The sequence below is a fragment of the Musa acuminata genome, chromosome BXJ3-9 (assembly GCF_036884655.1).
Source record: "Musa acuminata AAA Group cultivar baxijiao chromosome BXJ3-9, Cavendish_Baxijiao_AAA, whole genome shotgun sequence".
Lineage (NCBI taxonomy): Eukaryota > Viridiplantae > Streptophyta > Magnoliopsida > Zingiberales > Musaceae > Musa > Musa acuminata.
The window spans coordinates 10,482,936-10,509,854 of record NC_088357.1 but is presented as its reverse complement, the minus strand read 5'-3'; the positions used below and the strand labels follow the sequence as shown (position 1 = coordinate 10,509,854).

General features: G+C 37.7%; 2 protein-coding genes and 1 long non-coding RNA gene across 3 annotated transcripts; all 3 read right to left on the bottom strand.

The window, feature by feature from the left end:
* Positions 1-1,953: 1,953 nt before the first annotated feature.
* Positions 1,954-2,745, bottom strand: LOC135649327 (uncharacterized). Its single transcript, XR_010501233.1, has 4 exons — positions 2,598-2,745; positions 2,367-2,515; positions 2,207-2,288; positions 1,954-2,059 (listed from the first exon to the last, which is right to left on the bottom strand). It is a non-coding gene; the product is annotated as an uncharacterized LOC135649327 (long non-coding RNA).
* A 2,463-nt stretch (positions 2,746-5,208) lies between these two features.
* On the bottom strand, positions 5,209-13,782 carry LOC103998158 (transcription factor MYB54-like). Its single transcript, XM_065169145.1, has 4 exons — positions 13,589-13,782; positions 13,124-13,504; positions 12,179-12,330; positions 5,209-5,658 (listed from the first exon to the last, which is right to left on the bottom strand). Exons 1-4 carry the CDS (start codon positions 13,701-13,703, stop codon positions 5,209-5,211), a joined length of 1,098 nt encoding a protein of 365 aa, XP_065025217.1. The 5' UTR covers positions 13,704-13,782.
* Positions 13,783-15,383: 1,601 nt separating this feature from the next.
* Positions 15,384-23,150, bottom strand: LOC103998026 (D-cysteine desulfhydrase 1, mitochondrial). The gene is made up of 10 exons (XM_009419391.3): positions 22,847-23,150; positions 22,691-22,756; positions 22,420-22,614; positions 22,224-22,334; positions 20,651-20,742; positions 19,505-19,597; positions 18,429-18,486; positions 18,224-18,337; positions 17,366-17,463; positions 15,384-15,908 (listed from the first exon to the last, which is right to left on the bottom strand). Exons 1-10 carry the CDS (start codon positions 23,123-23,125, stop codon positions 15,704-15,706), a joined length of 1,311 nt encoding a protein of 436 aa, XP_009417666.2. The 5' UTR covers positions 23,126-23,150; the 3' UTR covers positions 15,384-15,703.
* Positions 23,151-26,919: the final 3,769 nt, after the last annotated feature.

The following is a 26,919-nucleotide window of genomic DNA, read 5'->3' as shown; positions in this document are numbered from 1 at the left end:
AATAGTGACATTGATCATGGTGATGATTGCTGTTGTTGATATGTGATAATGATGATAATAATAAAATAAATAAATAATTATGGTACTGTTAACATGTACTATTTGTTGGTATTATTGATAATTAGTTGGAGTATCATTTTGATAGTGATGACAATAGTGGAAGCGGTGACAATGAATTATCAGTTGATGGTGATAATGGTGACTAACATTGATGATAGTGATGACAATGGTAATAATATTTGATAGTAATGATAATAACAACTACAATAATAATTGTAGGTTGATGATGAATGAAGAGTTGTTGAGAATCATTTCCCAAAAGAAAGTTAGCTGAACCTAAGAATACCGGATTTTATAGTTGCTATTTCTTGACCTCCTAAGTTGGAGAAAAACATGAAAGATGAAAATAAGAAATAAATATTTATGCGAAAAACAAAGTTAAAAAATAATAATAATTAGCTAATGTATGTTATCTGCAAACGGATAGTGGCCCATTTATGATCTCAAAACATAGTCGATGATTGATGACGAACCGTCTAAGGGGGGGATCACAGCAAACCCACAAAATCTTTAGGGATGTCATCCTACCTTGGAAGAGAATTAATTGGTACATCGACCGAATAAAAATCAAAGTGATCATCACCTTCTACAACACGGATCAGAAGTTGGCAGAGCTATAATGGTGGACAAGTTCATGAGACTCTCTCGATGGCAGTTCATGCCACCCTGCAAACACTTTCTTCAAGTCAGCTTGGACTTTGGGGAGGACGACAGGTTGCAACTTTTAGTGTCGACTCCCTATGGATCACTCCTAGCCTTGCCTGACTTCTCTTTTGGAGGACCCCAACACATGCATGCCTCCTTTGTCCTTTCCATTTGCTCTGTGATGTTTTATCAGTACGTCCTCACCAGGCTAATGAGTGCAGTCCATTATTAAAAGCACTTTAATGGAGTTCATATGTTGCCCTTCTAACCTTGCATTAGAAACTTAGAATTGCATACGCCTAGTTGCATTCCTATTTCATCCATTTCTGCTTTTGTTCTCTCTCTCTCTCTCTCTCTCTCTCTCTCTCTCTCGTGTGGTTATTCTTCTTCTTCTTCTTCTTACAGAATTCAAGTCAAGAAAAGGGCTAGTGCTTTCGTACATTTATAGCCACTGGAAGGTCACCTGCATGAAACTTCATTCCATCTTCTTGTCAAAGGCGAAGGTAAACAGCAAAATTGTCTTCGAACTCGAGCAGGAAATATGCCAAGTACAGTCCACCCAGCTCATTTCATCTTCCATGGATAGGATACAGAACCCTAAGCAACTCCAGATCTTAATTACTAGCCATTTATTTATCTACTTCTGTTAATCTCATACGAAACAACAGTAGAGGAGAGCCAAAAGCATACAGTGAGCTGATACAATAGCCTTGCACTGGAAAAGAGGAGCTACAGTCTTTCCAAGAACAGTTAACCGTCACATATACAATTACAATGATAGAGCATGCAGCGGCGACAAGCACTTCACCCTTTCGTTCTTATGATTGTTATCGTGCCCCTCCCTCGTGTTTGGATCCGTGTGAGGCTGGCGACTGCTTTGCCGGAAAGGCCAAGGCCGTCCGGCGACACACAGGGACCATAAGCGTACTCCCCCACCGGGTGGCGGACAGGCCGCCTCGGACGCCTGAGAAGCCTTGCGTTAATGTCGTCGAGCGTTACGTGGCCCTCTGCTCCTCCGGGCTTCACCACCGCAAAGGGGTACGCCACGCTCGTCTTGGCTTTGCTCTTCCTACATTGCCTCCTCTCACACTCTAACACGAGCACAAGAGTCAGAACTTGTCTCCGGAAAAGAAGAAACAGAGTGCATGTTCATGGTCGCGCGTGACGACACACCAACCTTTCAAATCGGGCGCTGTTACTTTAGCCGTAGGAAGAGAAGGTTTTGTGTCGCTCGACTGACGGAGATCCTTTCCATGTGACTCTTGATGGGAGGAGGAAGAGGAGAGTGGGTCTTGTGGGAGTTGTAATGCTGATACTTGTTCTTTGGTCTTCAGAATCACGTTCGGTGTCTCATCTGTGTGAATGTTGCCCATGTTAATTAAGAAGCTGTGCTTATTGTCTTCAGCTAATATTTGATGATTGCTAAGATAATGTGAAGTTGGAGGAGCAGAGTGCAGCTAAAAAACAGAGGCCGGGTGAAAGATTCATGAACTTTTACTACCTGGGATGACAACATCATCTTGTAGCATGCAGTAGTTCAAATCATGCAAGGGATCTCCATTACAGTTGGAACTCCAAAACTCCTACAAGAGAAGGAGATAAGCAAAGCGAGCAGAGAGCAGAGCACACTGCATTACTAAACACCATAATTCAAGTATTACATGGAGAAGATCTTGGAGCTCTTTTGTCGTCGTCGAGTCATCCGCTGGGGACGAAGTCACGCGTCTCCGCTTGCACTGGTCGCCCCACTCCGCCACTGCGTCTTGCAAGTAACCGGTCGAGGCCTGCGATGATACCGGAGACTCCGTAGCTGCTAATTCCATCACCCAAAGACGTGGGAGAGTCATGCTCAAACAGACCAAAGAAGAGAAGTATAGGAAGTTTCCACCTACCCAAAGGCATCAAGTGTTGTTGTTGATGGAGGTCTCCAAGTTGGAAGGTGTGTGGATCCCAATCCAACGAGGGTTGGTAGGTGAATAGAAAAGAGTTGTCCAAGGACATCATTGTCCGATAGCCGCTGCAGCTGCTCGATCGCCTTCACAGTTTCAACCCCAACTGCTGTCTCCAAGGAGGGGGGTGTGGTCTTCTTATAAAGAAGAAGACGCTTTTGCAAAAGCGGACTGTCAACTTGGATGAGTAGAAGCACTGAGTCAATGTAAGAGGGAAGGTGAGAAAAGTCGAAGATTATTATTTAAAGCGGCCAACCAAAAAGAAAAGTTTCTTTCTTTCTTTCTTTCTTTCTAATATTTATTTCATGTTGTGGATCAAACTGTTGCTGGTTTTATATCATGCGTTTCGGATCCCAATGCCAAACTCCATTGATCTTTCAAACCAGTCTGTCTACGACATGCATGCAAGCAGGCCATGAGTGTCGATGAGTAGGTATGTTTGATTAATCTCTCATCATTAGAAATCAATCGATGTTACTCTATAGATATGAGAACATGATACGTAGGTAATTAATGATACGCTGCAAGAGGTTGGTGATGTGGTGTTGATGAGGATGTCGACTCGATACTTAATCATATGATACGTTTATAAATGGATGAATCGTATAATTATTCTCGATATTTATTATAATTTCAATCTAACGATTATTTCAACACGCTTTAAAAAGGCCACATGATCTAATTTTTTTACTACTTAATCAAATTTTCTAGAGTTTTTACCGATATAAGTATACTCGATATTCGTCTGAGTATACTTCCAACATATTTTTGTAGTACAAATTAGTTTATGAAGAAACAAAAAATTTACAACGATAAATCATCCACTGAGATGCAAAGAAGTGGATCATAACATTTTGAGAAAAATTGTTGATCTGATCGGCCAGCTTACTTACTTTTGTAAGTCTGGCCATTTTTACAAGATGTGTGAGTTCAGCATTAAGATCTCTGTAACTCAACTCACCTGTAGGCTTTCTTTCAGTTTAAGTTTAGCATTGCAACAAAGAAGTTTGCTTGGCATAAAAATAATACCATGTAAAAATCACATACATACCATATAAAATGTCGATGATAACACAGAAATAGTCCAAAGTATTCCATTCATATTGATAATACGACTAAAACAATTCAAAATGTTCATTTTAATGATAATGTAACAAGCGTTTCATTTGATAATAACATGAATATTCTCTTTGATGATAACATTGTTGAACTATTCTTATCATGCCTCTGACTTCATTGCATTTGTTGAGGCACGATAGGAGCTAAGTGATTAATACTATCGATACCTTATCATCAAGTGATTAATACCTCGATGTTATGTGACCAACATCTTGTGATAGACATCACAACATCATGCCTGAAATTTCAGTACCACATGACTTACATGGTGTAATCTTAATCGTATTCACGACTTCATTATACTTTTACAAATTCAATATGATACAATCATGCTTGGTATCGAAGAGGAGGAACGTGTGTAACTGTCCCTAGTATTAAATAACGTCCTCAAGCACAATAATCACAAAACCCTATCATAAACTGTCACTTTACTATGTTCCCTAACTCAATTCATTTTAACACTTTCAATCGATTTATCATAACCTAACACTAACTTAAGAATTAAAGATATTTTCGTCAAATAAGTTTGGCACGTCCCAATATCAAATCGAGACAAAAATGAAACATGATCGACACCCAATCAAAATATAATGAAGTTTAGAAAAACGACTTGAGTTAACCTGAATCATTCCAATTAATAATCGTTATTTTAATAAACAACCCTACCACCAATTAAAACTATCACAATAAAACAAAATTTCATGCAAAATGCCAGTCCAACGGACATTGATGTAACTTAGTCAGCTCAGTCATCATATCACCAAGTCAGCTTGGCAAATACCATCATATCTCAGCTTAGCTTAACCCAAAAATCACTAGGTTAGGTTAGGTTAGCTACTACAGCTCTGCTCAGCTCAGCTTCACCATATCCTTAGGCAAGCTCAGCTCTATGGAAATTGTTACAGCTCGACCAAATCAATTTTCACATTCTCGAGCTAAAAAGTAAAATATTTACTACAATTGTGCAGATTCAGAATATCAAAATATCTATCAGAATCTATCGACGCTTTTTTCTTGCCGTCGACGATCCAACCAATCGTAGCCCGCCACATAAGCCGGGTCCCACAGACGTCGTCGGGCTGATATATGCATGACATCCGCATTGCATCGATCTAGTGGTGGCGTGCATGCGTGGTGCGGGTGACAGGACATAACAGGAGGAGCCGAAACCAGAAAGGACCACGCTCGCTTTTTCCTACGCTACGCCTTAACCTTGAGGCATGCATGCGGTTCATGGGGTCCACTAGTTGCGTCCAATCACCGAACGGGCACAGACGTGAATCGGTCGCCGACCGGGCGGCGAGCCAAGGTCCCGTGCGGGCCCCTTTGGCTGTCAGATGATCCGGTCCGTCCAATGGGAAGATCCTTGTCGGGCTGCCTGTTTCGCGAAGCCAGAAAGCAAAAGGCGTCGGAAACCCGAGGCGCCCCGTCGCCATCAGACGGCTGCGACGGTCCCCATCAAGTACACCCGAAGCAGACCACGAGGGATGGCCACCAAAAGGAGATCGCCGGTCTCCGGTGGTCCTCGGAGCCATCCTTCACTTTTGTCCTCCATGTACTGCGCGAATCTCGAGGAGCGCACCGGTATGATCTGACCGTCGGATTTGACGTGGTGGGCACACCGAACGGACGTGACCGGGCTCCCAGCGTACCCGCGTGCCCTGCCACTGTCCGGCGAAGAAGGGTGGGCGTGGGACCAGCGGTCGCCCCACGAGACGGTGGCGGTGGCGGTGGCGTTGGCGTTGGCGTTGGTCGTGGGAGGCACTTCTTTGCCTTCGGCAATCGTCCGATCACGACCATAGTGGGGTTTGTACGGCGAGATCACGTGGGTAAAGCGTTTCGTGCCCGGCACGAGCAACGAGGCCGACAGACCGGTGCCTTTATCCTATTCCTCCGCTTCCGCTTACAGGACAAACAGAGCGAGTTGTGGTTCCTCCCCTCCACTCGGCTCTCTCTTTCTCTACTTTTTCTTGTTTTCACTGCAAAGAAAAATTCTATTGAGAGACGTTATCATCACAAAAGAAAAGAAGTATAATTATATTTCTTGAGCATCACAGAAATCTGCAGGAGTTTTTAATAGTGCTTCTCTTGTCAAAACATGATACTGCAAGACAATTGTTTTATACGTACTTATATATGTCTGGCCATGCAATACCGTTCCTTTTCACCCCATAATATAACACAATCCAAGCCACCTTTCTGCAACAATAAAGATCCATACGGAGAAGCATAAGAAAACATATCATCATTTTATGGGTCTCATCTCAGCTCATCGTATTGTATTCTCATCCATTTAACAATTTATAGAGAGGAAAGAGATAATTAATTGAAAGATTTTATTAGTCTACCTCTCAATCTCTATTTCAACCTCGTACCCTAAATATGAATGGTATATCATCACGAAGGAAGGCATCGTAGTGTGTTGATTCGAACCCGAAAACACATAATTAGACCAAATGATTGAGTGTGAAATAATGCTTGCTGTATATATAAAAGCTTAAGCCTTTAAATTATTGTGTAATACCTGTTGGAGCAGGAGGATATGTTCATTTGATTATTGTGTAATACCGGAATGTCTAGTTCTACTAAAATCTGTATTTGTGTCTCATCTTTATTGATCTCCCAATTTTAACTTATCCTTTCATCAAACATAACAGTTAATAATAACTTTACCACTAATAAGGTTATATAATCGATATACTTTCAATTATAAGGAATAATCAATTAAGATGTATTTTTAGATTTTTCAACAAGCTTGTGATGATTTTGTGAATTCACCGATGCATAAACAATACAACAAAAAATTCTTAAATGTCTAACACCTGATTTCCTACCACACCAAGCCTCAAAAGGAGTTTGATTCATAACATGTTTGTTGGTGAAATATTCAACAAATAATCTCTTATCTATGTCTCTATCGTATAATCTGAATATGATTCAAAAATCTAGTTTAAGACGTGCTCGGAATTAACCTAAAAAATATTCCTAAAAAGAATATATATAAAATTAGATAGCAATCATCAATCAATCAATCATCATATTATATTATCTTTGTGTTTATTTTTTCAAAAATTATATTACCATCAATCCTATCTTAGAAAATTATAAAACTTATTCCGATTAACCAAATAAAGAAACTAATTATTAGAAAGAAAAAAAAATCCCTCTCTTTGAGCTTTTCTCGAGAAGGACCCTCCATTTCTAAATTTTCACTTTTTATCTCATATTTATGATTTGACAATTAGCAAGTTATCTCTTTTCTCTATCTTTTCTTATATTTATTTTCCTATAGACCAATTCATAGGAATAACTGGTCCAGTTATATTTTTATACCGTATTATAGTATTTTCAACAATATCAAGAAAACACTATGTTCGGAGTGTTTTTACACTACACTATAACGTAGTACAAAAATACCATAGCAAAATATTTTTATAGTACATTATAGTATTCTTTTGGTATTATTAAAAACACTAGAACATCGTGTAAAAGCATTGTAATTCTCCTGGACTAATCCATATGAAAAGAAAAAGTTAAAGAGATTAAGTGACTAAGGTATTATAGGTATCGAGGAAAAAATATGTGGTCAAGTAATTCTAAAAATAGAAGGTGCTTTCAAGCAAAACAAAAACAAATTGTGAATTAGGTCATACAAAAATGAAATACAATTCAGGATATTTTTAATGATGTAACAAGACAAATGCATCAAGATTATGAGAAGTCATTTCACCCTATCACTTAATTAGCGATTTACCTACACCTTACATATATCATGTTTATAAGAGTCATCAATCTTAAAAAAATCTATCAATCTTAAGAAAAAAGTGGTTTGATTTTTTTTTCAAAAATAAGTTCTCACAAAATATAATCTTATTTTTTGGGTATTTACTCAAAAAAGCCCCTAATAGTAGGGTTTTAACTCAATAATACCTCTATATTTGATTTTTACTAGAGATTTTTTAAAAAATATCAAAAATATCCTTAAACTTAGGTCAACCCTTTTTTATTAAATCAAGCAGCCTAATTCAAATCATACTAATCCAAGAGTTCGCTCAATTCAATTAGGATATCACTCCAAGTCTCATCCATTCAAATCAAATCTTACGGAGCACATCAAGTTGGGTTTCGGGTCAAATCAATTTTGAGGTAAATAATAAGAAGGGTTACATGAGGGTTATACTGAATGAGTGTAACCCTAGTGAAGATGATGACGATTAGTACTCCTCTCCTCTTTATTGACCACATCATATCGAACCAAGTCGATCCTCTCCTATCTAGTGTGTTGAACGCAATAATGACATCACTGAGCATCGAGTCGTCAACATCATCGAGCGGTAATCTCATCTCCTGTACTCTTCTCTGGCATTACCTTCCATTCCTCTCCGATAACTATCTATTCTCTTCGGTAACCTCTTCAATCATTACTGTATAGGGTTATTTGAGATTGACTATACTCCTATTTTGCATCATATCATTAATTGCTTCAATCATTTTACTAGTAACACACCGATCAAATTATTAATAGTAACACACCGATCAAATTATTCAATTCAATGATGTTGATTTATAGATATAGCATGATGCAATATTTTGCTGAATCAAGTAAAAAATATTCCACGTGATGAAATTTGAATAGTATTGAAACAAGTATTTTACATTATACAAAGTGTTTGAATCTCGAATTTTGATGATGAAACTAATTGATAAGTATTTTGGCATTTTGAGTGACGCAGGATGCTTCGATCAGGGAGAGACAATTAAAGCAGAAAGAATCATGTTGGGCCGGAGGAAAATATGTTAGAAGATTAGACGTCGGGCTGGAGGATCGGTCGACGTATCGACAGAAGGCTTCGGGCCATGGATTCGGGCATCGGGCCAAGAAGAGCGAATATTATGCCAAAGATATTGGAGTTGCAGAGGTCAACTAGCCGATTGGGCAATAGGTCGCAAGAGAGGACGATGCGCCGAAGAATCGGATGAAGCGTCGATGGACCAATGACATGCCGAACAATATAATTCATGCTTAGTAATAATTGTCTAGATCGAAGTATATTTTTGTGTGTGTAGGATTAACTATGATAGTAAGACATAAAGCAAAATGAAGTCCCGGAGTCAAAAAATCGATTTCGTTGGGAGTTCGAGAGTTCGTCGGAAGTCCGGACGTTCATCGGAAGTTCTGCTGGAACCAATCGAGAAGTCCAGGAGCTTACCAAAGAAGCTTGTCGGAACTCGCCAAGAAGATCATCGTGAAGTCCAAGAGCTTGTTGGGAGTCCGCCGGAATATTACCGAGAGATTGTCGGAAGTTCACCGGAAAGATCATCGGAAGCTTGTTGGAAGAAATCAAACTTATCTTACTTAGAATATGTCTTAGGAATCATAGTTAGCATATAATTAGAGTTGGAATTGGAAGATAATCTCATCAACTCTGTTAGGGGCCAACAGGGCCCGAAATTGGACTAGTTTGGGCCGAATTCAAGGCCCAACCAAGGTGTTGAAACCTTGGCCGATAGTGGCACCGCTTGGGGAATAGCACACCAGGATTCTTGGGCGGTGGTACCACCGGCAGCAATGCTGCCAGTGGTGGTACCGCCCCTGTTCGACGGTGGTACCACCTAGTACCAGATCTTGCAATGGTAGTACCACCCAGGAACGACGGTGGTACCGCCAATACCTAGGAAACTTGGGATGAGACCTTTTTAGGCTCCAAGTTTGAATCAACTTGAAGCCTATAAATACTCCTCTCATCCCTGGTTAACACACACAATCTCTTGAGAAATTCCCTCCTCCACTCTAAGTTTAGAATTCTGTAAGAGAGGAGTGAGTACTTGTAAGGGTTGGGTGCAAGAAGGAGGTTGATCTTCGTCTATTAAAGGAAGATCGATAATGGATGCCGGTGGCCTCGATAGAAGAGGAATCGACGAAGTGGATGTAGGTCACGACGATCGAACCACTCTAAAATCTAATTTGCATTTCTTTAAACAATTACTTTAACTACAAATCTCCTTACTTACTCTTTACATCTACTACTCTCTTACGTACGCTTTTAAAGTTATTATCTTTACGAAATAGTTTTTCGTGGGAAACGAATTTAATCGAAACAGAGTTTTATGAAATCGACATAATTTACTGCTGCACTAATTCTCTCCTCCTCTTAGTGCGAACTTATTCCTAACACAAAGCACAAAGGTAAGCTTTAACTAAATGTTACAAAAAGAATCATCTATAAAAAAATCTTAGCAAATTCCTAAAAAGCCTTTTTTTATTATTATATATATTATCAAAACCTCTTGCCAATCTTGGGATGACAATAACTTGCATATACATTCACGTAGGTACATACGTTTGAAAAGTACTTTAATGATTGAAATTAATTATTGATATGATTTGTTGATAAAATGATCCTTAAGGGAGATTTACATGTAATTTTATATTAATCATTTGTTCTAGTTATTGTCTAATAGTTTATGTTGCAAAATGTTCTCCCTCTAGATTTGAATATAATATTTCAAGTTTATAATATTTAATTTTATATATAAATAGAATGATGTCATTACATAGATCTCTTTGACTTGAAGGTGAGATAGCATATGACTACTGCAGGTAATATATATCATAATTTAATAATTTATATTAATTATTATAAAATTATATATAACTAATTATTATTTTTTAAGTATAAAGTCGAATATACCTAAATCACCAATTCCTCCCTCGTTGCATCACCCCCTCCTGTATTATTATCTCATGCTTCCGTAATTATTATGTCACTCCCTCTATAATACATAGTTAATGGTCGATGTTACATTGATCATTTTAGACAGTTTCCTTATGAACCAAGTGGCAGGAGTCTAAGGGCACATGATATCCATTTACCTTTAGGTTGTGTCATTTTCATGTTCTTAGGATGATAATTTTTATCAAATAATAGATATTCCTAATATACTTATGTATCGATATGATATGCTCTAAGACTATCGAGGATGATAGTTACATATACCATCTATTAAAAAAAATTTTAAAACCCACTTTACTAATAAATATCAAGTACAATCATCCTCATCCTATTGAATTAAAATATCAAGTTCCATAGAAATATTATTTCTCAAAATATAAAAAGATTTAGACTTTATAGCAAAATTAGCAAGCCAATTCTTAATAGTATTACGTACCTTCCCTAAAAACACTGAAGATATGAAAACGTGTAAAAGACACAATTAATTTAATTAATCTGAGATTTATAGAGGTAAATGGTCGATTACTTGGTTCTTATGATATAAAGATGTTGGTGAACAAAAGTACCATTGTTGATGAGTCAGCACAGTTAGGTCCACGGGTCGATGTCGGGAGCTTCTGTTGGCTGAGCTGGATGCCGATGTCGATTGGGCCCTCGCGACGGGGTGTTGATTAGTATTCTTTAGTGTGCCGATCCGAACGTCGTGCATACCGAGCTGCGTCTCTCTTTCTTCGGGGTGGTTGGCAACTCGTCTTCGTGAGGTGACCATGCCCTCGGGATAGAGTGCTGGTTGGCGTTGGTCAGGATCCGGACCGATTGGCTGCTCTCCTTCGTGCACTAGATGGTGATTCTCGGGTGGTTGACAACTCGCCTTCGTGAGGTGATCGCGTTTTCTTACAAAAATAGCCCTCGTCGGGATCACTCAACGAAGCACCTCCGACGAGCAAGTCAGTGAAGTGATCAATTAGTTTTTGCCACCCTTTTTCCTCCCTTGGCCAATGCCGGCCAGAGGTCTTTATACTACTGTATGTGGGTCGGTCGTACGCGGATTGACGTGGTGGATGTGTCGAGCAGTGCCTTAGTACGGATTCTGACTTGATGTGTCTTGGGGTTCCCGAGGCGTGACGTGCCGAGCAGTGCCTTAGTACGGATTCTTACTTGACGTGTTTTGGGGTTCCTGAGGTGTGACATGCCGACCAGTGCCTCAGTACGGATTCTGATTTGACGTATCTTGGGAGCCAAAAATATGCCGTATCAAAAGATATGCCAATTTAAATTATAATGGCATAGTTTTGCAGGTATCTTTGCAAAGAAATTAAGAAATTGCTTTAAGGAATTCTCAGTCTCAGCATAAAATAGTAGTAAATGTTAGAAAAATATATTAGCCATTTGGCATTCTGAAATATGTTCAATACTCGATTAATGCCTTTAATTAGACTAAATGATCCAATACCATTTACTATAATTGAGGAAAGGAACTTGTTACATTTGCCACTAAGCCATAGCATTTACTTGACGAATGCTACCATTCAAAGAGATGGAAATGAGATGTTTCTAAGATTATTTCACATCTCTTTGCAGCTATAAATGTTAGAGTTTGTGAGCAGCACATAAACAGAGATTCTAAGAGTGTTAATACCTTTCCTTACAACATAATTAGAAGCTTCCAACTTCCAAGAAATCAATGAACCTGGCATGGCTCTTATTCTCTTCCTCGTTATCCTCGTACCGTTCTTCTCCCTCTCTTCTCACATCCTCTGGAGTGCTATCAGAGTCACTGTTGACTTGTAGAAAATCATAGAACTTCAATGAATTATCTTTACCTGCATCCACATGCATGATCAAGTTAAAAATTTAATTTATAATTGATATGGAATAAAGATATGACATGCACTACCATGTAATCAACATCATACATCTAACACAAGATGTATCTTTATTCCATATCAATTATAAATTAAAATTTTAATTTATTCAGAATACATTGATTCTGAATATTTAAGACATTTCCAATAGTGCCATGCAGTAAGATATGACATGCACTAAGACATTTCCAATACCTTACTGCCACACGATTGACACAGGATCAATGTCTTAGTATCATGTCAAATATATCTTGACATTGTGTGACCTAGTTGAATTCGACATGGCACAATCACGATCAAGCCCCAAAGAAATATGTAATCATCCTCTATAATTGATGTCGATCATGGAAATAATAATCCTAAAAACTCACTATAAAAGAGCTCTCAAAATGCATCATGAGCTGTAAAGAAACATATAATTGCTCTCATAACCCACGTCGGTAATGGAAGTAACCATCCTAAAAGCCCAATGTAAAAGGAGTCCGCATATATGTTCCTTAGAGATATTTGAGTATTGCTCTCGACCTTCGTCTAATCCTCCAAACCCCATATTAACTTGAGCATTAGAGAAGCATTTGTCGGAAACACTCCAACATAGATTTTTAAGATTCAGAACTCTAAGAGTCGGATAAACAAACTATCGATCGAGATTGAATTGAGAGATACATAGAAGAATGTCTCGATTGGACATCCAACTCTGATAATGAAAAACTAACTTAACAGTACTGAAAAGCACTCTTAATTTTGTTACCTTCTTGCATGTTAGGGTAAAAGCCTTGCTGATGAACTGTGTCAGATCGTCGATGGTACTCCTCTACCATGAGAAGCGTGTTTCTTGGTTCGAGCTCCCTCTTTTTGGAACTTTTCGACTCTTCTTCCTCGACGAAGGTACTCTGATCACCACGCTTACGAGGAAGCTGAGACCGCTGTTTGTGCCGTCGGACCATGATCACATGCCAGTGATTCTTAACAGCGTTGTCGGTGCGCCCTGGGAACAGGCGCGCAATGATCGCCCATCTGTTTCCATAGATCTCATGAGCCGCAAGCAGCAGTTGGTCCTCGTCCTTTGTGAAAGGCTTCCTGTTGATTCTTGGATCCAGCTGATTGAACCATCTCAACCGACAACTCTTTCCTGATTGAAACAGTTGACCAAAACATTCTTAGACGAAGACTTTCATAGAACTGGTGATCGATATTTCCTGTGAAATCAGCGCACCTGATCTTCCTTGGAGCTTTTCAGCGATGGCGTTCCAGTTGTGAGGGCCATATTTGGTCACCAATGCCTTGAGAGTCTCATCTTCTGCAGGCATCCAGTGACACTTGGTGTTCATATTTTGGCAATACTATCACTGTAGAAACTAAGATGGAAGGAGAACAAGAGGCTGTACGTGGTAGGATATTGATGACTTCTCTTCTCTCTGAGACTTTATGCTTCTCAAGAGAAAACTTCCATCAGGAGATATATACTGAGTTAGGAAGAGAAAATTCTAGTTAGAGAGACCTGCGCACAGTCAGCACTGTATTACAAAGTATAATGCAATGGAGAGAGAGAGAGAGAGAGAGAGAGAGGTTGCTTGGGTTGGTGAATTCCGTTCCTCCTCCGCCAACACCTCTCCTCCCTAACCTAAAACGTTTACTTCAGAGCCAATGCAACCATCACATTTCATCACCAACGACCGAGAAAGAAAGTACACAAAACCATATGATTCTTAGCAAATCAAACTATAATAACATGCATAGATATTGCAGTTGGAGACGTATTCCAGGTGAACCTATACAAACCATGACATGACAGTTCCTCAAATGGAAACCCTCTTCCCAACACAGGAACTCGATCGTTCCCCCAAGTCTCAACCTCCCTCGCCAACCAGCATCAGAAACTAGCTAACCTTGTCACGAAAGCCTAATATTCTTCTCGAATAGATTAAGATATCTGCGATCTCTAAAGCACTGGCCAAATCTAGCATTAATCCTTCCGTGGATAACAACCGACTTCAAACACAATAAACATTTACGTGATAATTAACCTTATTACGTGGAGAGTATATTTTATTCTTCCAGGAAATTGGTGGATTGTGAGAACCTGACCAAACTAAATTGGTGGGTGTGAAAAGCTTTAATATATGCTTGTTTGATTCAGGCTTTTTTATATACTGGAGTATGAAAAATGAACGCATTAACGTACGGTAGCGGTATTTGTGAACGTGTCCTTCTTATCGTTTTCCCTAACCAAATATTAGTAGAATATGGTCTTCTCATTCCTGAAGAAGCCACTAAGAAGAGGCAGGAAGGGTGGCCAGAATTCATTAATGGATGTAAGCCAACTAATCTCCTCTCAAGTCTACAGTATTGAAACAACCTGAAAGCTAAATTATATATGGATATAATTAAATATATTTTCTGCTGTTGGAATCAAGAAGATGCCATGCCATGCACTGGGTTGGTATGACTCGTGCATGATCAAACTTTTGTTCTTTAGAATATAAACCACCTTCATGAGAACACAAAAGAATTGAGGAAAACTATTTAATGCAAAGCCAGCAAGGAACAAGTAACAGCATATTTTCGATAAATTAATTTATCGACATATTGTCTTATCTGCTTCATGCATCCGAGTATTGTATATAGGTTGGGATGTCGGATCAGTGAAAGTTTCATGCACTGAAATATTCATTAACTTATTTTATATTGTAATATGGTCAACAAAGTCGTATGATTTCTGCTTGAGGAGAAGCCATGAAATGAGGGTCAGTAGTTCAAGGTAGGTATTGCTTTGGTAGATTGCAGACTAAATTAGTCTACTAAAATATATATGTTTCTGACATCTGGGTTTGATAAGTTTTAACAGTTGGCCTAACTTCCTTACTGGGAGTTAGATAAGTTCTCATCCTTTGAAGTTGGCAAACTGGTCAGTTCTATTAACTATGATAGCTTAACAAATAATAAGGTATCATAGTTGAGCTTGATGCATACGGTGGCAGTGAGGCTAGATTGACCAATAAATACTTCAATAAAGGTTCAACTTCATCTTGATTCCAGTATTATTCAGATAATATATATAACATGAACACTAGTTACTGTGCCATCAAATGACCACTACATTGGACCTGAATGATTGAGCTACTAATGTATGTGTTTGCTTAGCAATTTATTATATCTGTAAACATGTAGTGATCGAGGAAGCAGCCACAGTATCTCCGGCTGTCTACATGGAGAGGCAGTGGCCTAAGTAACAGTGCTGAGTTCAAGTTCAATGACAAGAAACCCCCATTGATTCTGCTCCACTGGGTTATCTGCATTCCTTTTGCAGAATCAATGTGTCCCGGTCACCTTAGAACATCTTCCCTGTTCCGTCCTTACGAGGAATGGATTCTTCGATTTCCAGCTTCTGCCAGTTACCTACCAGAGATGTCATTTGCTCAACCTTGTCATACAAACCCAAAAGCCCACCCGTGTGTATGAAGAGAACCTTCCGTTTCTTCCACTTTGTTGGGTTCGCAGTCATATCTCTTAACATACCATAGGCAGCTTTTCCACTGAAAAAAATAATACAAGATACAAAGAAGTTAGATATGTAGAATCATGGTGCTTGGCAATAACAATTCTCATGTCAGATACACTTGTGCAATACTTTGGTATATTCGGAGTTTATAAGATTCTCTTTGTCACTCTAGATTAATGTATCACATTATGCAAAAGAGGTAATCATCATATCAAGGTTCATGATCATTGGGTCATGGACAGGGCAACTGAGAAGAGAAGCCAGATGATTTCTGCTTCTTCACAGAGATGATCATATTTTGTTGTAGATGAAATATTGCATTAACCTGATTCCACAATTAAAACCCTGGATCATGGTGTGGACATCATCTTGACTAAAGGAACATTATACACATGAAATAACCAAAAGAGTGCTTTGTATCCCAGTCTTTGGTTAACAGTAATACATTTATGGAATGACCATTCATCACTCTCTCCAAATAAACCCAACATAGTTAATGTAGATTTATCATAACAAGCCTCTCTGAGAATTAAAAATAGAAAAATATGTCCCTTTTTTTTTGCACTAGATTGTGAATTGTAGTGAAAGTGTCAGCTTGGACATATGACATTTAGTTTAGGTGAAAGAAGATATTGTAACGAAAAGTAGAATTAAGCTTTTCCAATGTCAAGTTTCTAATTAAAACACAAACAGTGCACACAAGTGACCATGATGTAAATTGCCGTGTCTAGCCTTTGTAACTTTACATCAATAAGTAGTTGCACATAGTTTGCAAACAGATATTGCGTAGAAAAAATACTGTCCACTTTCTTTGTCACATCCAAATACATGTTTTTATCAGGCTATTACATAAATTAAGATGGACAGATTTTTAATAGATCAATTATAGGCCAAAGCTCTGCTGTACAAGGACAGATACAAGTTTTCTCATGTACAACTCTAACCAAAATGCTCAGATATTATTAGATGAAACCAAGATGTAAATTTATCTCTGTAGCCAATTTAACTTTATATGAACAAGTAGTGCCAATGCCAATGCAAATAGAAGTGATACTTGTTCTCCCTTACAAGCTTGCCACTGGAAGCAAACGGTAAAAGCATCTTTGCTTTGGTGAAGAATGTAATGTGGAATGATAATTCTAAATTTTAAGATGAGTTTCGAGTTTGGGAACATAGTATATTAAACAGTTATGTGGAATTGTCATATGGTTAGTAATTAAACAGTTATCATGTTTGTAATTAAACATTCAATAGTTATATAGTACATTAAGTATCAATTGTCGTGTGGTTAGTAATTAAACAGTTATTAAGTTTGACAAAACAATGGAATGCCAACCTAGTTGCATTGAAACTCACAACAATGATTTCCTCAATAAACTTATATGGCTTCCATAAATTTTGGAACATCTTCAACTATGTTTCAACGAAGCAATAAGTTGTAAGAGAGGATGCAACTTGCCCAGAAGATATGAGAAAAGATCTCAAAAGCACCTGTAGACTGGGTCAAGAACAACTCCTGTTGCTGCTGCAACATCTTTAACAAATTGAAGCTCTTCTGCTGTGTTCATGGCATATCCTAAGCCCTTGGCCTGGGATGAAAATGAAGAAACTAGCTTTAGAATATAGAACACTGTCGAACTTAAATGAACCAAAAGAAGAAATAGTTAACAACTACACCAGCTAGGTGTATAAGACGATGAAATTGTTTTACTTATAAGATATAATTCCATAACGTCAAGCACAAATGATTTTATCACCCCAGTCAGTAAAGATGACAGTAACAACCATATAACATGAATATAAATAGATTTGTAACTGTCTCCTCTCCTGGCCTGATCTCAAGACTTTAATGGTCACAGTTCAACCATTTCATCAATCACCTTGTGCCTTTTCCACATCCAATATCATAAACAAAAAGAAAAAGATAAATTTGGAGAACTTCAGATAAATGAAGAACAGTTTTAAATCATTTAGAAAATTTTACAACAAATTCAAAGAGAGGTAGTAACATCTATATAGTGATGAATGATGATAATTGATTATTCTTCTGGGGGTTAGATGCATTATATGACTCATATTCAACAATTTTATGGTAATAGTTGATTATACTTTTGGGAATTGGATGCATTGTATGACTTACAGCACCTATATAGTGATGAAGGATGATAATTGCAGCTCTACTGAACTAGCATCTAAAGACTCGTGCTTGCCACAATCATTTTTGCCTCAAGCTGTCCAGAATATGCAAATATACTTTATAGTATTGATGTATTTTTTAAATAAAAAAATCCAATAAACACAACACCACATAAACAAGAAAATTTTAAAAATATGGAATTCTCAACTCACATCCTGAATATCGATTATATCATGTGAATCAAAACCGGCTTCTAGTCCATCAATCAGGCCTTGAACGAAGTTGTAAAAGTAAGTAGGATCATCACAAACAGAAAATGCGTGAACCTAGTACCGAAACAAAGTTCGTCAGCAACAAAAGAGACATTGAACCACTATCAAAACAATGAGCCACTATGATTAAGATAATGTGACATACCTTTGCCTTCAAACTACTCAGTCTAGATCCCAAAGAAAGGCCAGCAATTGTTCCACCACTACAAGTTGGAAAGATAATTTCTGGATGAACATAGGATTAATGAACACATGTATTATATATTTAAAAAAAAAGAATTTCAGAGATACGATCCATGAAGCGAAATGGATGAGAAAACTAATAAAGTTAAAATTGAATTTTGAAGAGGAAATAAGATAGAATTGTGATTTACAGACCACAACATAATAGCACACAATTTAAATATGTGATTCTAGACAACCAGATGATGAATAAAAAGAAACTAATTCTGAACTAAGGATTGCAATATTGGTCAGGCCAGTCCAGTATGGGTGGTATTTACTGGTCCGACTGACCGTCGAAATGCTAGCCAAGCCCTACAGGAGTTACCACCTGATGATCCTTGTAAACTAGGCTTATCAACTGGTACACGTCACCAGGCTTGTGCTAGGCAATAAGCCCACCCAATGATGAGCCCAGCCAAAGCTGGGGCCTCTTTGGCACCTTTAAACCAGTCTCTCCTCTCCCTTTCCCTTTCATGATGCCTCTCTTACAGCCTCTCTCACTCTCATTCCCTTCTAAATCCCTCTTAAATCTCTCTCATCTCTTTTCCAAAATCATTCAAGAATGTGTAGGAGAGGGTTTCTACTATATCTTTCCAGTAAGGCAAAACTCAAGTTTGGGAAATATATTATAGCTAAGGACAAAATTTGACATAAAAATTACTTGAAACATAAGTGACAGAAGGTCAGATATATATATATATATATATATATATATATATATATATATATATATATATATATATATATATATATATATATATATATATATATATATATCATTCAATGATTCATGTTGGCATACATCATCTATTTTTGTAAACTAGCTTTTGTGGGCACGTATATTATGGATATAATGTCAGGTGGATACAAGGATACCACTGGAAAAGAGCTCAAGTCACTAATCATGTATGTTATGAACAGAACATCAGCAATATGAACAACCTTGCAAAAGAGCACAATTCACTGGTAAGCTGTTAAAAGAGAGTGTTGTTTAACCTTCCACATGCAACAACAATGTCCTCAAATTGGAATTCACCACAGCTGTTATGAATTTGCTGTTCAACCTCCCTTATTGCTTCAATATATCCCCTAAAAGATCAGCAAAATCTTAGGGATCACTTCTTAAAAGAAATCAAGCAATAGTTTGAGTTCATCATACGGCATGGTGCTTAGAGCACATCAGAAAGACATGGAATACGTACTAGGTAAATTTCCAAAAAAATGCATCGCAATTAATTTACCTTGAATAAGACATATACAGAGAACAGCTGAGGTATACAACATATAAAACTACTATTGATGATTAAGGAAAAAGAACGAACCTGAATCAATTACGTTCATATTTATGTCAGCAGAAAATAGGCTTTGCTGTAAATACGACTCAATGATATAAATCAATCAATAATTCTTGCACCGATGTTCACTATAATATTTAGATTGAGGGTATAATGTGTTGTCCTCCTGTGCAGTATGGTAATATCAGGGCATGGATGACAGCATTGTAGAGGATTGGATTGAGGTTGATCTGACTTTATCAAGGGACAAAAGAAAACGGACCGAACAAGTTTTGCTCCAATACCCGATATGGGTTGGCAACACTCAGATCAAAGAGAACGAGGGAGAGGAGGAATAGAAGTAGGAGAAGGAAGTGGTGTCTATATGCACTGCAGGAGGTGGCGGCAGCAGTAGCAGCAATGCAAGGAGAAAGAGGAGGCGATGGTGCTGATAGGAGGAGGTGGATGTCAAAGCAGTGATGTTGGAGGTTGAGGCTGAGAGAAGGAACAAGAGGGAAAGCCGTCAATAACAGCCGTTTTCAACTATACAGATTCAGAAACATAAAAAAAATTAAAAGCACCCACATTTTGAATTGGCCTGGAAATCGCATGCTCCACATGCCAGTCCTCTATCCAACCGGCAAATACCAAGCAGCACCAGGTGCTATGCCTGGTGTTTAGAACCTTGGTTGCCACTGTGACATCGAAATACTTGCATGAATGATGTAAATGTCTTACATTATGCTACATAAGATTGATATATCATAATTATCATGATAAAAAGAAGCCATCTAAAGGTTGATATGCTACATCTGTTCATTCCGTGTTGGCATCTAGTTGCACGACATGTATGATTGACATAACTCACCAAGTCCCAAGAGAGTTTGATCCACCAACAGGAATAACATATGGCTTTCTCCCTTGGTCCATTAGTTTCTTCTTTAGCAAGTCAGCAAGAGTCTAGGGGAAATCAACATTGTATTAGGGTGATAACATCAGAAATCAGACATTAACAAATCAATAGAATCGAATGGAAGATTTTGATAAAAAAACTGCAATATAAGTACAAAAGTAGTAGAAAATCTCAACAATAATATCCCCATGATAAATTTGTCATTTATGCTATAAGATCTTAGAAATGTGAAATGATATCCTGTGTGAGCAAAAAATATTGCATAAAACACAGTTAAAAGGATCAAAAAGGTCTAGAAGAGAACTGAGAAGTCTTCAATGACATAATTATTTCAGAACAAAGTGACCATTACAGAGATCTAGTTGAGAAAAGAGCAGTCTTCAATATAAAGCAATTTAATATAGTTATTTTGGAAAAGAGTCACCATTGCAGTAAGTAGACATATCTGGAGAGTTTATATACCGACAAAACTATTTCGAAGCTCACGAGGAACAAGAGTTAGTTGATGTTTTCATGATTAGCAGACTTAAAAAAAAATGGAAACAAGTTTGGGTTATTGGGCACTGCTCAAATGCATGTGGAGTATTCACTACAGTGTTGGTATCTAGCAACCAATCTGTATTTTTTTCTTTTTTTTCAACTAGCAACCAATCTTAAGGTGAAATGCTTATGATGGTAGAATCACTAAAATCTGACAAATTTGACAAACTTAATGTGATGGGGTTTATATAATAGGCAGCACACCCGTTAAAAAGTACTTCATATATATATAATCACCAAGACTAATCAATACATTGATACTCAATTCTGATCAATGATACAATTGAGTTTTCTATCTTTACATAGCAAGCTTCAAATAATATAAAACGTTCACATATCGTGAAATTCAAAAAATAAAACGAGTCATAGGTTAATGTCCATAAAGATATAGTAAAAATTACAGGACATGAGGACAAGGTAAGGGTTCATTTCTACTGTTAATGCAGGATCAGAGGAAAGTATATGTACCAGCCCTACCCATATGAATAGACAGGTTATGTCCACGACTCTATACCAGATCATCCAGGTCATAAAAGCACAAGGCACCAAGGCTCACCCTTAATAAATTATTTATATAAAAAGAAACTAAAAGATCTACTTGCATGCCACAATGGGTTTCCGGATATCTCACAGGCGATCAACGTTCTTTAGTAGGGTTTAGAGCCTATACACTGGCCAAAATTCTTCCAGAAATAAGAATTATGCCACATCGATTTGATAATAAAAGCAACTATTAAATCATATCAATAGAAAGCTATATTGGTTATCAGATGATGTCACCACAAATACTCTGCAATAAGAACATCAAGTACAGCGACCAAGTTACCCACTCATAATAGCTTCTGAAAACAACTCAGGATAGGTAACCATCCATTTCATTGAGAATGAGTGCTATTTTTCTTATCTTTGAAGAATAATAATGCAATTGTCATTTCAGTTATTAAAATTGTTCATCGATGATCAGAGAATACATCAGAAAAGGACTAACCACACTTCCAATCTTTGCATATTCTTCTTTCGACACGAGGTCGATATGAGCACCAACTAGTCGCTCGACAAGGAGATTGCCGATCAAACCAGGGTCCCTGTCCGCTAGAACCTACAGAAACTCAATTGAATACTCAGCTCCCCGTACCCCTGCTTGAACTTGAAGAAAAGAAGACTGAATGCTCAAACAGCTTCACCTTGGAAGTGCGCAAAATCAGATAGCAATCCAGATTCAAATATCTCGCGGCAACAGCAGTAGCGCGACAGTGGTTGCTCTGGATCCCTCCCACCGTAATAACACAGTCGGCACCGCTCGCAACAGCATCGGCCATCAAAAATTCCAACTTCCTTACCTTGTTCCCGCTCAACTGCATCCCCGAAAGGTCGTCGCGCTGCAAGGTCCCAACTTTCTGTCAGTTCTACCGAGCAAATGGCATCCGGCAGGCCAATTGAAACCAAAATTCCAACCTTTATCCATAATTCGGTGTCCTCCGGCAAGTTAGGGAGATTCCATCTGTGAATGGGAGTTGGAACCTACAAATAACCAGACAAAATCGGTCGAAATCCCATCTCAGTAAAAGGAAGAATGCGATTATGGAGACATAGAAGGATGAATTGGTGTACATGGCCGAGGGAGAAGGTGTGAGAGGGAACTGGGCGGAGGTGGGATGCCCACAAAGGGGGATCGTATCGCTTCTTGGAGAGGAACCCGCCGATGTGGGCCGCGGGCATCGCGCCGCCCCCGTCCATCGAGCAGCAGATGGTGGTGCACGTCCTGTTGCGGTGGAACCCTGGGGCGGCAAGGAGTCCTGAGAAGGTGGTTTTGGCTGAGACGATGGTGGCGGCGGTTGTGGTGGTAGCCGACGCACAGGTTGCCGGCCGCAGGATGATGGCTGAGCTCATTTCCTCTCTCGCCGTGGCTGACGGCGCCGTTTTATATCGGGATTTTTCTACCAATCCTTCAGAGACTCTAAACCGGTATAATAGGCATATAGCGGACCGATACAATGGTCAACCGTCGTTGCCACTTGACCCAAACACAAGCCTCTCTTGATGTGAATAGACTCCACCCGCTTTGCCTTACGGTTCATCACCGAACTCGAAGTCATAGTTAGTAGGGATGACATTTGGTAGGATTTTGATTGGCTATTGTGTTACGTTGATTTAAAGTTAACCTCAATTAGATATTTAAACTCACTTTTGGCTCACTTGATTACCGAGTTTCCATGATCTCTAGTTGTTTAACGGAAGAGAATGTTGCTTAGAGGTGAACAATCAATGGAAGAGATGGGATTAATAACCAAAATGGCAGATTTTTAGGCGCAATCTCCTTCGTTCATTGCCATGACTCAATTAGTATTGAACATTTGGATTATAGCATTTTAATAGCAAATCTCCAAAATTTTCATGATCATTATGTTGATTGATTTTACTAGTACATGCCTTAATTTTTAAGATAACCTAAATGTTCTGATTGTGTGTTTCTTAATGGATCTTTGTCGTGCAAACTTCAAATCCAAAGTAACAAAGTTAAATAATTTCGTTTGACTGCAAATAGCATTATGGAGATAATTTTCATCTTTCCATGAACCTAATTAAGTTTTCGATTCAACTTTCAACACGTTATTTAGACATTAGGTCACAACCAAGTAGGATAAGAAGAGGGACGAGCAGAGTGATGTGGATTAAATTGACTGCTAAATTGTGTCGGCCACTCCAATCTCCGAACTTAATCACCGGTAATACATCTTCGGACATCGGAGGGAATGAGAGATTCGTATGCTTTCTTTGAGATAAATAATATAAAAAATACTTCGATCATACACTCGAACCATCAAAGGGTAAATTATCGAAGTAGGAGAATCATTGGGCCAGAAAAATATTATGTAAAAAATTGGACGTTAGGCCCAAGGATTAGTCAACGTGTTGAAGATTAGGCTCCATACTATAAGTTTGGGCATCATGTCGAAAAGATCAGATATTACGCCCAAAGAGAGGATGTCATGGGGAAGTCAATATGCCGATAGATTGGGTGATATATTGAAGGAAATGATGGTATACCGAAGATTTGGATGAAGTGCTGAAAGATTGAACGATATACCTAAATAACATACAACGTGCTGAAAGCTTCATAATTATGTTGGATATATGATTAAATTTGTAAAGTCATGATCGAAATCTTTTTGGGTCAAATTGAGTTGGTATTGAGTTAAAACTATACCAACTTGTTAAGTAACCCATTAGGCTTGAACCAAGGTCGAACTAGGCCTAGTAAAAGGCCAAATTAGTAATCTAAATCAAGCTTAAGTGGTGGTACCATCAAGCTCATGTGATAGTACCAGTTGTGTCAGCTGAAAAACATTATTTGTGTTTTTTCGATGGTTTCAACAGTAGTGTCGCATAGTGGTACCTCCCAATGCCCGCAGTAGTATTGTTAGTACCCCGAAATTTAGATATTTAAATTTTTTATTTATTCTTGAAACCTTTTAAAGTCTATAAATACTCCACTCATGCTTGCTTTATGGAGCACTAATTCTTGAACACAAAAGTATTATAAACTCCCTTTGAGCATTGTTTGAGTCTTTTCCTCTAAGTTTAGAGGTGACTCTAAGTTGTAGAAGGTAATGTCTCTTGTGAAAGAGTGAGTGTGAAGATTCTCTCCTAAGCCTATTAAAAGAAGAAGAGTTGTAACAATGGTAGTTGATCTTCGCTCATTGGAAAAAAGATCGGTATTGAAAGCCGATGGCCTCAAGGAAAAAGGAATCAAGAGTTGACATAGGTCGGGAAGACCGAACCGATTTGTACTTCTTCTCTTATCTTGATTTGCTATTAGTTACTAATTTCTTTACTTGCAACCCTTACTTGGACTTTCGATTATTCACGTTTTGGATTTATCGATTGAACTTTAAAATTGATTAAAATTATTATAGCACTAATTCACTCCCCCTCTTAGTGCTCAATCCTAACAAAACCAACTTAAAATATATCTAAATTCAGTTTATATAAAATTGATCTAGCTTTGTAATATAATGAAAGATTATTTAAATATTCTTTACTTAAATCTTAATTATTATTTATTTAATAGGATATTTATGTCGATCATAAAATTAGGGTTGACGGAGAAATAAATTAAAATCGATCTGGTTTAGCATAATCGTAACCAACGTTTATGTTTATAATGTTGATTGATATTATCATTTATATATTTTTTAATTAATTTTAATATTTTAAATTTTTACTAGGATATTTTTCTTAGAAAATATTCATATTTTTTTTTATTTTTCAAAATGTATCCCTCTTTTGTTTTTTTTTCAAAAGGTATTCCTAATTCAAAAAAACCTAAAATAACCCTAAAAAAAGTTTCTATCAACATTTTTTTTCCTATTTTTACTTAAATAATTATAATGTATTCATTGGACTCGTTTATAGTATTTTTAATAGTATTTATATTAATTTATTGAGGTCTTTTTTGTTATCATTGTTTGTAAATCATTATAGTACTATATATTTAGAATTATAATTGATTTGATTGAGATTATGAGTTCATTTAAATTGTTTACATTATCTTTGAGTATGTCTTATAGTGTATTTATCATGGTGACCAAAGTACTATAACAAACTAATTTTTTTATTTTTATTTAGGTGATGTCATTCCTAAACTATTTTAAATGCCTATTTAAATATATCAAATGATTTCTAGTATATTTTGATTTTATTTGACTCATTTACAGTGTTTTAAAGTAGGCTTTATAGTATTTTTTTATTGCGATGGCCAAATACTGTAATAGGAGAAATAAATTTCTCGTTACAATCTGAGTATTTTATAAATTAGAGATACTATTCGAGAACAAAATAAAATGAGGATACTGACTGAAAAATACTCGAAATGTGAATATTTTCAAGAAATATAATTTTAAATTATCTAATATATTTTAAAATTTATATAAAATATTTTTAGATTTTTATTATATAATTTTAATGTCTTTAATATATTTTAGAATATTTTCAATTAAACATACGATATTGTTGACCCATCAGTTCGATCGGTGACTGAACGTTTGACCGGATCACTTTCCCGTTCGACTCCGGTAACATCCAATTATGACTGCGATGCCCGGTCGAGAGGGGCACAGGCGGGCACTGGTTAGGTCTCCGGGCCCACAGGAGCACTCCACACAAAATTGAACTGTGAACGAGTGGGTGGAGTTTAATCCTCGAAATAATCACAGCTCCCAGACACACACACAGACCCCCCCCCCCCCCACAAAACGAAAAGGACAGATTGATCCCTGTGTGGGGTCGCAGACTACCATATCATGAGCAATGTCCATCACAAATACCCACTAAATGAAATGCACATAAGGCCCGCAGAGTGAGCTTAGTACAGATAGCCACAGTGTGCGTTGCTGTGGCTCACACGCTATCCTTCCCCCCACCAAGTTAATTAGTGTCTTGACAAAGAAAAATCAAACACCTGCTGCCCCCGGTGGAAATAAAGACCGGAACTGCCCACTTGTTTCTGCGTCAAGACAACCCTCCTACAGCTACCAAAGATGCCTTGGTCTTGTGCCTTCTCATAATTCCACGCTGTCCCTATATAGATCGTACTATGTCACTGCGACAGCCCAGTTGCCAGGAGTTGCACCCATCAACAGCCATGACCTAATAAACCCATGTATTAGAACTTGCAATCAGAT